At 38.6% G+C, this 12,575-nt stretch overlaps 1 protein-coding gene across 2 annotated transcripts in view; it reads right to left on the reverse strand.

The window, feature by feature from the left end:
- LRP2 (LDL receptor related protein 2) overlaps nt 1-12,575 on the reverse strand; it is a 198,449-nt gene that overhangs the window by 88,252 nt on the left and 97,622 nt on the right. For both annotated transcript variants that reach the window (XM_079924860.1, XM_079924859.1), the window contains 9 exons: nt 11,588-11,707; nt 10,863-10,979; nt 8,986-9,363; nt 7,585-7,833; nt 6,282-6,493; nt 5,220-5,404; nt 4,135-4,363; nt 3,165-3,339; nt 1,403-1,525 (listed from right to left, as the gene is read on the reverse strand). In XM_079924860.1, coding sequence (XP_079780986.1) covers nt 1,403-1,525; nt 3,165-3,339; nt 4,135-4,363; nt 5,220-5,404; nt 6,282-6,493; nt 7,585-7,833; nt 8,986-9,363; nt 10,863-10,979; nt 11,588-11,707 — 1,788 coding nt within the window. The remainder of the gene's footprint in view (nt 1-1,402; nt 1,526-3,164; nt 3,340-4,134; nt 4,364-5,219; nt 5,405-6,281; nt 6,494-7,584; nt 7,834-8,985; nt 9,364-10,862; nt 10,980-11,587; nt 11,708-12,575) is intronic.

Consider the following 12,575-nt stretch of genomic DNA (forward strand, 5'->3'; position numbering starts at 1 on the left):
GTTCACATATATTAGCACTCAGTTACCCAGCTGGTGCTCAGAAGCCGGCTGGAAACTATTGAAAAGGTTCCACCTCAGTAAAGTCAGTCCATGGGAAAACCACTAGTGGAATTATTTGTGAAACAACAAAAGGTACTATTTAGAGTTTACACTTATCAATCACCATCAGATAGTAATACAGATTACACCAATCCCCAATGCACAGTTCAACAATCTTTGTGTGGTGAAAGAATGCTTTGTATGCAGAATATCTATAGCCCAGTTTAATCTTCTGCTGAAAGACTCTGAGGACACACTAAATTAAACAATGTCAACAAGGATTAGGTTTATAATAAAGCTCTGAAGAAAAATGGCAAATGCCAGTCCCTTTGTAGGCATTACCAATAATTAAAATCTTTCATCACAAAAGTATCATTGCAAAATATCACATGTCGATGGAATTTGATTTTCAGTAACCTTACATCCTCATAACCTGTAAACACCATAAATTTCCTGGATTCAGGAGTATATTTTCCATTTGAAAACTAAATTTCCCTCTAGATTGACTCTACTTTTCTCTTAATTTAGCAATTTTTTCCCATTAACCATTTCACTTTAACTGGTCTATAGCCATTTTTTATCAGTATCAAAACACATTTACTCCTCTTCACCGAGTAATGAAAGAAACTTGAGTTTAGACTACCTCTTTAGATTTTTAAGCAAAAGCAAATGATTTCTTAGAAATCTCCTTTGTGGACTGACTACATCTTGTCCTTCCTTTCTTGCTCCCTAAAGTACTTAGTATAGCTCTCCACATACTCTTCAATCAACCCAGTAAGATATCTAGAATGAGATGAAGAATAAATTATTCAAATAATGCCTTTAAATATTTCATACAGAGAAAACTTTCATTTTTAAAGTACCATACAGTAATAGTAAAGGTACTGAAACTGGAGTCAGAAGACCCAGACTATAACACTCATTATTGACTATTGGTTATGAGAATAAAGATGAGATCAGGAACCTACAAAATGAAGCTATCCACAAATATCAAGGATTTTTACTTCTAAATGCAGAATCTGGAACTTCCCATTATCCTAGCTTGCCTGACCATAACCAGGTAAGAGAAAATGTGAGGTTAAAGATCGTTGAATTACATGCACACATAATATTAGCTGCATGTACAGAAACTACATTACAATTACAACTCAGTTGTAATACAGTTTCTGCATATGGTCAATTGGAATACAGTTTCTGTAAATGGTGCTCAGTTAACACCCCATATAGCACACACTCTACAGATACCTGCTGATCGGAGGGAACACAGCACACACTCCATCACCAAGTGGCTTAGAGCTCACACAGCTTTGTACAAACTGTGGCAAGCTCCACCTTCAGGGCATACTTAAAGGACATACTGTACCTCTCACGCAAGTCACAGAATCACGAGAGAGACGCCACCCTGAAGGACAAGCACAGGAGTAAAGCCTCTCTGAGGAAAGCAAGCATAGATGGCTGCATTGGGCATGGACGCATGGATTTGTGGCTGTAATACAAAGAGAAGAGAAGAAAACATTGGTGAATGGAAAACCGCCCACTTTAAAGTGCACGGGATGAATGGATAAAGACATGGTATGTATATATACACATATAATCGAATATTATTCGGCCCGCATTAAAGGAAATCCTCCATTTGCAACACACGGATGGACCTGGAGGGTATTATGCTAAGTGAAATAAGTCAGACAGAGAAAGACAGATACTATATGAGATCACTTTTAATAATCTAAATTTTAAATCTAAATTAAAAAAATAATGAACTGAGAGAACAGACTGGTGCTTGTCAGAAGCAGAGAATGCGGGGAGGCAAAATGTGTGAAGGTGGTCAACAGGTACAGACTTCCAGTTACAAGGTAAATAAGTCTTGGGGATGTAATGTACAGCATGATGACTATAGTAAAGAGTCAATCTTAAAAGTTTTCAGCACGGAAAAAAGAATGTGTGGTAATAGATGTTCACTGAACTTATTATAGTGATCATTTCACAATACATACATATATCAAATCATTATGTTGTACACCTAACACTAATACAATGTTATGTGTCAATTATATCTCAATTAATAAATTGTCCTTCCAGAAGCCCCCAATATTTGGAGACACAATACATTAAGTTACTTTGGCTGGTTTGGTATTTGCCCTAAACTACTTTACCCTTCCCCAACATCAGTCTTTCAACATAGAATTCATAAGAGGCATAAGAGGGAGGAGTGACTTTCCCAAGGTCACAGATCAATCCAGTCTATAAACAGAACAAACACCGCTGAGTAATCCAGAGCTCAGTAATAGAAATTTGATGCTACATAAGATGTGTCTCCTTGGCTGACCCCAAAGAGATCTTTTCACATTAAACGAAACCAAGTTGTGTGTTCCCTATGTGACCTTGACATTTACCCACTGTTGTCCAAGTTTTGGTTAGATAATAATCTTTTATTTTTCTATTGATGACATCTTTGTGTGTTTCTGCTCCTTGAAGTAGAGGGATCCTGTGCGCATCCTGTGCTCATAGGATGTTCTCTAGGTCCTATATATTCTTATTACATGCACCTTGTTAGATGCAGTAATGCATTTGTTTACTCAAAAACTAGCAAGCCTTCACTATGTACCAAACACCACTCTAAGCACTGGGAATACTGTAAACATGAGGCAGATAGTCTAACAAAGGGAGATAAAACTAAACTCATAAGTTGTGTGACTTTAGAACATGAGAGTAAAGAGCAAAAGAATTATGAGAGGCGGTGCCATTTTCGATAGGATGGTCAAGGCCCACAAGGAGCACCTAAGAGAATTCTAAATAACGTGAAGCAGCAACTCAGGCAGACATCTGGATGAGGGGCGTCCCAGGGCAGAAGGAAGAGCCAGTGCAGACGTTCAGAGATGGTAAGTAGCCTCGTGTGCTTCTGTACGAAAATGAAGTCCAGTGAAGTCCAGTGTGGCAAAAGAAAGTGGCAGAAAAGACCAGGGAGACTTGAGTATGTAAAGACATACGAGATTTGACTTTTCCATGGTAAACAGAGGTCATGGAAGTGTACTGTCCAAACAAACGGGTCTGCAACGTTATACATTTTACATTCCCCAGATCAATGTTTTCCAAGCTATACCATGCAGGATATCTCTATCACTTACAAGCTGGTTGTTTTGCAGGATGAACCACAACAATTCCAAGGGGCTGGTGAAGAGACAGTACTACTGATTGGTTCCCCCCATGCCACTTGTTGGCTTTCATAACCTCATGAGTAGCACGGTCACTCCAGTACACGGAATCTTCAAAGAGACTTAGGGAGTAGGGATGCCGCAGAGTCTGTGAAGCAGAAGAGAACAATGAGACCTAGAAATGAAAATGAAGATGAACAAAGTAGAAAAGGATACCTCCCCAAGAAGATGGTTTCCTTTAGCATTAACTTAATAAAGACATAGTGAAATCATTGGTCAAGAGACAGAAAAAATATATACTTCTTGACCTATATCCCACTTACCAACCAAAATACTTTCATGTACCTGTGTCACTTAGCCTTCATTTTTACTCTGGTAATTACACTGGGCATCCATCTTATAAACAAAAGCAAAACGGAAGTGCAGAAAGTAGGGTGACTTATGTAGATCACCTGTCTAGTTACAGGAGAGATCTCCCAGGGCCTCTTCAAGCCACAGAACTATGAACAATCACAATCTTAAATAGAAGTCAATAACAGCTTTTTGGTAAAATACATATTTTCTCATTTAACTTGTGACAATAAATTCACCAGAATTTCCTGAATAAAAATATATAACAGGTTATGATTTCATGGAGGGAATCTACATATAATTAAATCATTATTTACATGGACTTAGAGAAGCAACGGATTAGCATCCACAGATCAACTAAGTCACACGAGCTATTAATCCTTCCTGGACGCGGCACAATCTGACCACGAACTAGAATATTGATTTTCTGTCAGTAATAAAAGATAGGTTGACCCTTCCTCCTGTTGATATTTCCTCGATGGACCTTGTAATGTCTACGACACAACAGTGAATTTCTTAGCTTTCTTGTTACTCTATCTGCTTCCTACTAAACCATTATTGTCTTAGTTTCCTTTCCTCACTACCAACTTACCAAATCACTGGCTATCACCTGCCGCCGATTGCTTCCATCATATTCACAATAGTCTATGTAATCAAGATAGCCATCCACGAAGTACAGCAGCCTGTTGGGGTAGTCAATAGCTAAGCCATTGGGCCAGAAAACCTTCTCCTGGATAATGACGGTGCGCAGACTGCCATCCATGCTAGCTCGCTCAATGCGAGGGTGATGGCCCCAGTCAGACCAGAACATCACAGAGGCACTGTGAAAAGAAACTAGTTACCGATTGGATGGGACATATTTCAAAATGGAAAATAACTGTCATTTTAAGTGACAGAATATCATGTTTAAGCTCTGCTTAAAATAACTCATATCCAGGTCAGAATATATGCACAGAGATTACTATTTCCTCTGAGAGTCACAAAGTAAAACCGTAATCATAATTCAATCACAAGCCATCTGGGTGTTTTTATAATGTTCAGAAAACATGCAGTATACTGTGACACTGAAATGTCTCAAGGCCGATTCATGTTTCTGTACAATCCACAAATAGTTGATCTAGAAAAGTTCATCTGTTCCTGTTTATCTACCCTGTCGTTTTTAAGATAAGTCAATTTATTCATCCTCAGAGATTTATCATGAATTTCACGGGCGTGAAATTTACTTTACAATATCTAGGAAGTCTGCATTGCATTGAACATAATTTGCCTAAGTCATCTTCCTGCAGAAAAGAATCTAAGAGAATCTAAGGAAATTCGAGGAAAGAAGCCTTCAAAGTTTTCTAAGCACATGGGAGAATTTCTTCTTCTTCCCTTTAGGGCCAGCAGGCCAAAACTTCCTTACATGACATAAAAGGAAGTTCTAGTAAATATGAAACTGAAGCAGGAAAATCTGGCTGTTTTGTTGCATAACCATGAGGTACACGTGGCACAAATACCATGGCCCGTCTATGGAATATTACTGCATGCATTCATTAGACTTAATCATATATTGCCAAGCTAATAAATCAATGTGTAAATTTTGTGATATGAATATTAGCCACAGCATGTCATGTTATTTTTCCCTCATACAATGTTAAGGCAACATCACTTAAAAAAAAAAAAAAAAAGAAGTCTTACGTAGTTCTGGGATCTAACACTAGTCCCCTTGGATTTGTTATGTTTTCACTAAGCAGCACAGTCCTGTGACTCCCATCCAGTTTAGAGACTTCAATTGTTTGCAGAGAAAAGTCTGTCCAGTAAAGATTGCGTCCTACCCAATCTACTGCAATACTTTCAGTCATGGTGATACCACTGTCAAGCGTCTAAAGACAAAAGTGAATAACGAGTGAATTCTAAAGGGAATAAATGAATGCAAACATGGAAATTATATGAAAATTGAGAATAAGGCATCTAATTTGTCCTATGATTGCTTATGAAGATTAGAAAACTTTGTCTTCCCATGGAGAAACAGTAGGGTTTTCTGGAAAAATATACAAGATTGTGTAGAACTGAATACTCTACTGTTGGATTAGTATGTAGTTTCATTTTGGTTTCAGAATTTTTTCAGTTAAACAAAAGCTGTATCCGTTTGCTAAGCTGGCAACCCTATGAAACTTTACAGTGTTCACATGGCAAAAGTAATACCTTTATTGATTGAGTGCCAACAATTACAAAATAAATTTCTAAGGGGCAGAGGAAACATAACCATCAAGGATCAAGAAACTGAAACTCCGGGAGATTGATCAAGAAACATAACTGAATTAAAGCTAAGAAAAGCAACCTCAACAGCAAGGTCCTACTGTATAGCATGGGGAACTATAGTCAGTATCCTGTAATAAACCATAATGGCAAAGAAAAGGATAAATTTTAAAAACATTTTTAAAAGACGAAAGAAAAGCAACCTCCCCTGTGTTTCCCTTATCTCTCATCCACTAGGAAAAAAATTTGCAGAAGGGACCTCCAAGATGCTGTGAGGTCTCTGCATCATATGACCTGCAATTCAGAGCCATGCATCTCCCTTCAGATCCCATCAAGTAGGAGTTAGGAACATCGGGGTCCCTTGGGTGTGATGTGGCCCAGAGGAAAACATGAGAACCACCTAAGATGAGGTAGGGCTTTCTCTCACTGGTGAGTAACAACAGCAAATAGACCCAAGACAGGGGAACTAGTCAGGTCAAAGGCCAGTAGACATGTACTTACTAGTTTTCTATCTGTTCCATTTTGAAACGCACTCCAGATTTTACCCTGAGTTCCATCCGACCAAAAGATATGACCACTGACTGAATCAAAATCAACAGCCACAATGTGAGAACCATCCTGGACAAGGGCGTGGATAGAGTGCTCCTGCCTGGAGATGTTGTCAGCAACAAGCTGGTTCTGACTCGCCACAAGTAACAGCAGACTTTCAGATGCTGTCCAAGAAGAAAATACAAGTGTCAACGATTCTGGGAGAAAAAACACTCAATATTTGATGTAATACCTTTGGTAACAGAAAGAAGATGTCATTCCACACTAGAGTAATGGGAAAAACAAACAAAAATTCCTATAAGAATGATGTTACCTTAACAGTTAGCTGGTTTTCATGAGCGTTGAAAGTAAGCTTTTTCGAAATATCTTTCTTCCTTGAATTACACTTTAGTGTTTATCTAAATATCAACCTGGAGTGAACTCTACTTGCATTCTTCCTGTTACTATAGTTACCTTTGTACTTGCTTATTTTGTACTTTGCATTCAGCTGTGGCAGAGACTTCTAATCATCCCCATGTCCCTCTCCTCTTCTTCCTTTCTAGTAATAAATTATGCCACTTTTTAGCACAGCACAGGGCCTACCAGCTAGAGACATTTCCCCATTTCCATTTCAGTTTGGAGTGACCATATGACTAAGTTTTGAACAATAAAATGTGAACACAGACGATGTGTCAAATTCTAGGTGCCATCCTTAAAAGGAAGCTACTTGCCCCTTTCCTACTTTCTGGGAGCAGGCAAAGACTGGAGCAAAACAATGGATCCCGAGATGGAAGCCACACCAGCTTTTACCCCCTGAACCGTCTGCCCTCCAGACTGCTGCCCGAAAAAGAAAGAAACTGCCTACTTTGTTTTAGCATTCTTTATCTGGTCACTTCTATTTATTTATTTTTTTAACATCTTTATTGGAGTATAATTGCTTTACAATGTTGTGTTAGTTTCTACTGTACAACAAAGTGAATCAGCTACACATATACATATATATCTCATCTCCGTATCCCCGCCCTCTTGTGTCTCCCTCCCACCCTCCCTATCCCACCCCTCTAGGTGGTCACTATATGGTCACTTTTAAAGCAGCCAAAGCAATACCCTAACACATAGTACAAATACTTTCACGTAGTAGAAACTGAATTAATACCAGTTGAATAGAATTCATTAAACATTATATAAAGATGGTGAAATTTGTTAAACGTGACATTTAATCTTAAGCTCTGGAGTGTGCTTGGTAAACTGGCTGGAGTTAGTTCACTTTCATTACCTGTAGCTTTGCAGGTCCTCTGGTCAGCGTCTAACCTGTATTCCGGATCACACCAGCACCGAAAAGAACCTCTCGTATTGTAACAGTGCTGGCTACAAAAGCCTGGAATACGACACTCATCTATGTCTTCACAGGTCTTAGAGTCATTGGCAAGCAGGTATCCCAATGGACACTGGCATTGAGCCCCATAGGGCCCTTGAATACACTGGTGAGTACAACCACCATTGGAATCTGAGCAGCTCTCCTGGTCTAGAATAAAGAAAAAGAATCACAGAGTGGGAAAGTCAGGAATCTTTGTTTCTTTGGTTCACTCAGTTGCATTATGTGTCATACAGTCTCAGGTCACCTTCAACACAATACCCAGGTAAGAGCTATGAGCAGAATCCACCTGGATGAGGTCCACAGGCTGTTCAGTGCTCCGATTTACCTGAGGATTTACCATCTTTCACGTCCACTGGACTTGGACCACTTTCTTCACTACAGCCTTCTATTATAACTCCATTTAGTGCAATGAGAGAAACTTGGGGAAATATGGTGGACATCAAGAAACACAACTATCATTGGTAAAGCATGCAAAGAGACCTAAATTACTTGCCATTTGCTTCCTGTCATTCTTCTACCTACACAGAAATGGAAGATAAGACTTTGACACTGAAGAGCAGAGCTGGAAGGTCTATAAAGGAGAAAGGCAATTGGAAGACTACAGGGCACAGGTGCACTGATATGCCATCATCCTTACTTTCAGGGCTAAGACGGCAATGCCTGAAGCACCCAAAGATAGTTCATCTACCTGAGGATGCAAATGCCCTCTATTTCCATGTGTACTCTTATTTATAAGAGTCATGATATGAAACATGCACTAGAAGGGGAAGTAAGTCAAAATGATTAGGACATTTTCAGCACAAACGCAATGCGTTTAAAATCATAAGAATCTAAAATACTTTGCAATCATACCTGGCTGGGTATCATCTGAGAGTGAGCATTGATTAAAGAAGAAATAAAGAAAGGACAGTAATTAGGATTACATGCCAATCACAGGATTTTAATCATAGCAAACACAAATCCCCAGACTTCATTTGTTTTGTGGCAAGTTCTGATTGAAATCAGAAAATATTAAAGTTAGAAAAACTTATGAGCACATTACCAACAGAACCAAATTTAATTTGACGATCTAATGAAGCAAAAACACAGAACCAGGTGCAAAGGATTTAATGAGAAATATTATCCAGTGATGATTTATTTGAATTCCATGATGGCTATCCGGATCTACACAGATCTAAATTCAGAGAGGAACTGAGATCCCTTCCTCAAAAGCTACATGGTGACTGTGACAATGATGATGTACAGCCGGCCACTGCTCAGGATGAATTTATGGCAGTAAACTGTGGTCAGGAAACTTACTGCAAAGTGGGGACTCATCTGTCCCACTGGGGCAGTCAGGGTTGCCATCACATACTGCACTCAGATTCACACAGATGCTATAACTGGGGCATTGCCATTGCCAACTGGGACACTGAAAGGCCTGCGTAGGGCAGTCCTTCTCATCGCTCATGTCCCTGCAGTCATTATCTCCATCACAGAGCCACTCTCTGTAGATGCAGTTTCCATTGTCACAGAGGAAATGAGATGAAGGGCAGGTCTTGGGGGCACAGCCATTGTGCTCATCAGATCCATGGAGGCAGTCTGGGTGGCCATCACACTCCCAGATCTTCGGAATGCAGATACCATCTGCTTGGCACTGAAATTCATCTTGGTGGCACATACCAGGAGGCCTGGTTGCTGAGAGAACGAAATGGGGAAAATGGGCTTGTGAAGGCAATCCATAACCCCTTTTATATAATTCCTAGATTCAGAGGAAATGATTTTGGATCAATGGTAGGTTTATAATAATGACTATGACAAATGTAATATTAAAATCTAAAATGACACGAGTCTTCTCTGACATTGTGGCACGTAGAGATCTTTATGCGTCAGATTAGTGGATCTGACCACAAAGGATGTACAACTCTTGGATAGAAGATAAGTCCCTGGGTCAAAAGAAAATTCTATTTCCTGTGTTTCTAATTATGGGTTAAATAATAAAGAATCACCAGAGCATTTAAATAGAGCTTAAATAGCTACGGTGAATTGGAATTCATGGGTTTAATGTCATATATTTGGATGTTATCATTTTCCCTCAAGTGAATTATATCAGATGAAACCAGCACACATTAAGTAAACAAAAGATGACTGTAAATCCTCAATTCTTTGCAAACTTTCCACTATTCACCAAGCAATCCTTACGAGATAAGTAAGAATTGCTTGCCTATTTCACAGGAGTAAACCCAAACTCCCTCCTAGGAACTTTTTAAGGCAATAGCAAATCAGGGGCAATGGAACTTTAACCTCAGATCACCACAGAAGAATTCCACGTTTTCAATGTGAGACAGGAAATTCAGTGATTAAGAATTTCTGGGTGTTGTACACACCTATACAGTAAGCAAGCATTTAACTTTTCCTTTTGATCCATAGATTTAAACACTTCTTTTCTGATTAGGGAGGAGAATTGATAGAAACCTACTATTTGTGGTTCAAAATACCATTATTCAAACAAATGACCACCTCACCTCATTTAATATAAAACGTGGGGAATAACAAATCCTGTCGATTATAGGTCTACAGCTTGTGGAGATTATAGGCCCAACAGATTTATAGTCCGTGAAGTCCTCCTTGAATCCTCTGAAAAAATTTCTTTGCTCTGAACCTTTATAGAATTTTTATCTGTATCGTTTCTATAAGGCCCTTGTAACTATCTACCTTACTTTGTTTCTTACTTTCGATAATTTCTCTTACCAGACTCTCAGGATAAAGACCATATGTAACATGTTAGCAGATACTAAACAAATGATTTGCTTGATTTCACCTCCCTATTGAGATTTAAAAGAAACCATTAAAATATCTTTATAAATAGTAAACCTCAAAAATTTGAAACCCACTAATTTGGTATGCCCTAGGAAAAATTAATAGTGAGAACAAAAATATCTGAGAAATATTTAACCTACTCAGGAGACAATTTGAAAGTGCCCATTTACAACCCCTCGATTCACAAATTATAAGTCGCTGTTTGGTAATGTCAAGTCGATTTTATTATATGTTCAATACTGTGTTCCTTTGACAATGCTTTGTAATTCAGGCTGCCTTCTCTCTAGTTTGTCTAAGAGAAAATCTGTGGTAATATCAATACTGGTAAACATGAAATGACCCCTTCACCCGAAACATGCTAGGTATATGGTACTTACGACAATCTGTCTCATCAGAGTGGTCATTGCAGTCAAAAACACCATCACAGCGATATGTGTTGCTAATACAATTACCATTACTGACACATTTGAATTGAGAAGCAGTGCAATTAATTACTGAAAATGAGAGAGAAAAGTATTAGAAATTAAGCCAAGGAGCAAACAACTAAACATTGAGATTTTTCTAAACATCATGAATAAAAATAAAGCATTATTTACAATAGCCAAGATATGTAAGCAACCTAAGTGCCCATCAACAGATGAATGGATAAAAAAGATGTGGCATATATATATATAATGGAGTACTACTCAGTCATAAAAAAGAATGAAATTTTGCCACTTGCAACAACATAGATGGACATGGAGGGTATTATGCTTAATGAAATAAGTCAGAGAAAGACAAATACCGTATAATATCACTTACATGTGGAATCTAAAAAATAAAACAAATTAGTGAAAGTAACCAAAAAGAAACAGACTCACAGATATAGAGAACACACTAGTGGTTAACAATCGGCAGAAGGAAGGGGGCAGGGCAAGATAGGGATAAGCTACAGGAATATATTATACAACAAAGGAATATAGCCAATATTTTATAATTATAAATGGAGTTAACCTTTAAAATTGTGAATCAGTATGTTATCCACCTGAAACATATAATATTGTAAATCAACTAGACTTCAATGGATTGATTAATTAATTTAAAAATAAAGCAATGTACTTACTACAAGCACTCTCATCAGACCCATCAGCACAGTCGTCGGTCCCATCACAGACAAAAGATAGGTCAATACATCGATGATTGGGGCAATGAAACTGACTAGGTGAGCATGTCTCTGTATGATCTAATGTCATCCAAAAACAAAACCAAGTTACAGTTTATTTCTTGTTCAGTGTGTACCAGAGCCAAACTGTAAAACGCTAAGGAAATACGTAAGTTATCTCAGTTGTATGTGTGCTCAAAATTCCTTCAAGTCAGCCAGATTGCCAAAGTCAGCCCATCCAGAGCCCAGCTAGGACACTTTTTTGGAAAGAGGAAGAAAAATATTACAGGGCAGAGTCAGAAACTGTGATTACACCTTGAAAAACAGACCACACTTAGAAAGTAAGCATCATGGCCTTGGACTGGCCTACACCTCCTGAATGCTATGAAGTCCAAGACTGCACCAAAGCTAAGCAATGGAGCCCAGCAAGGCAACATGGTCCGCATGACCACAATGCCCAGTAGCAACAGTGTAGAGACAGATCATGATAACTGGATTTAATCCAATATCTAAGCAGAACGATCCTCAAAACCAGGGTCCTAGCTGGCTGAAGAGACACAGCCTTAGAGTCAGATGCGCTGCCTCCCCCTACCCGAAACGTGAAGTCATAGTAAATATAGTCTCACAGAATGTGAAAGCTGGAGGGGATCTTAAAGCTCATCTAGTCCTGAGAAAAAGCGAATTGCCTAATCATGCAACCAAGACAGGAATTTAGTCCAGGGAACTTTGCTCCACCTTAAACTATGACTGCTGATATGAAAACAAACGACGACCTAGAGGAAATCAGAACTTGCAAGATGAAAAGCAGGTGGGTGAGATTAATGAAATTTAAATGTCCTGTGCCTCTTTATTCTGTTGCCTTTTTGCCTGTATAAATGAAAAGGAAAACCAATAGCCAAATGTCTGGATGTGTTTATATGATTTATAAAGAAAAATTGTTTTAAATATC

Source organism: Stenella coeruleoalba (assembly GCF_951394435.1).
Source record: "Stenella coeruleoalba genome assembly, chromosome: 6".
In the NCBI taxonomy this organism is placed as follows: domain Eukaryota; kingdom Metazoa; phylum Chordata; class Mammalia; order Artiodactyla; family Delphinidae; genus Stenella; species Stenella coeruleoalba.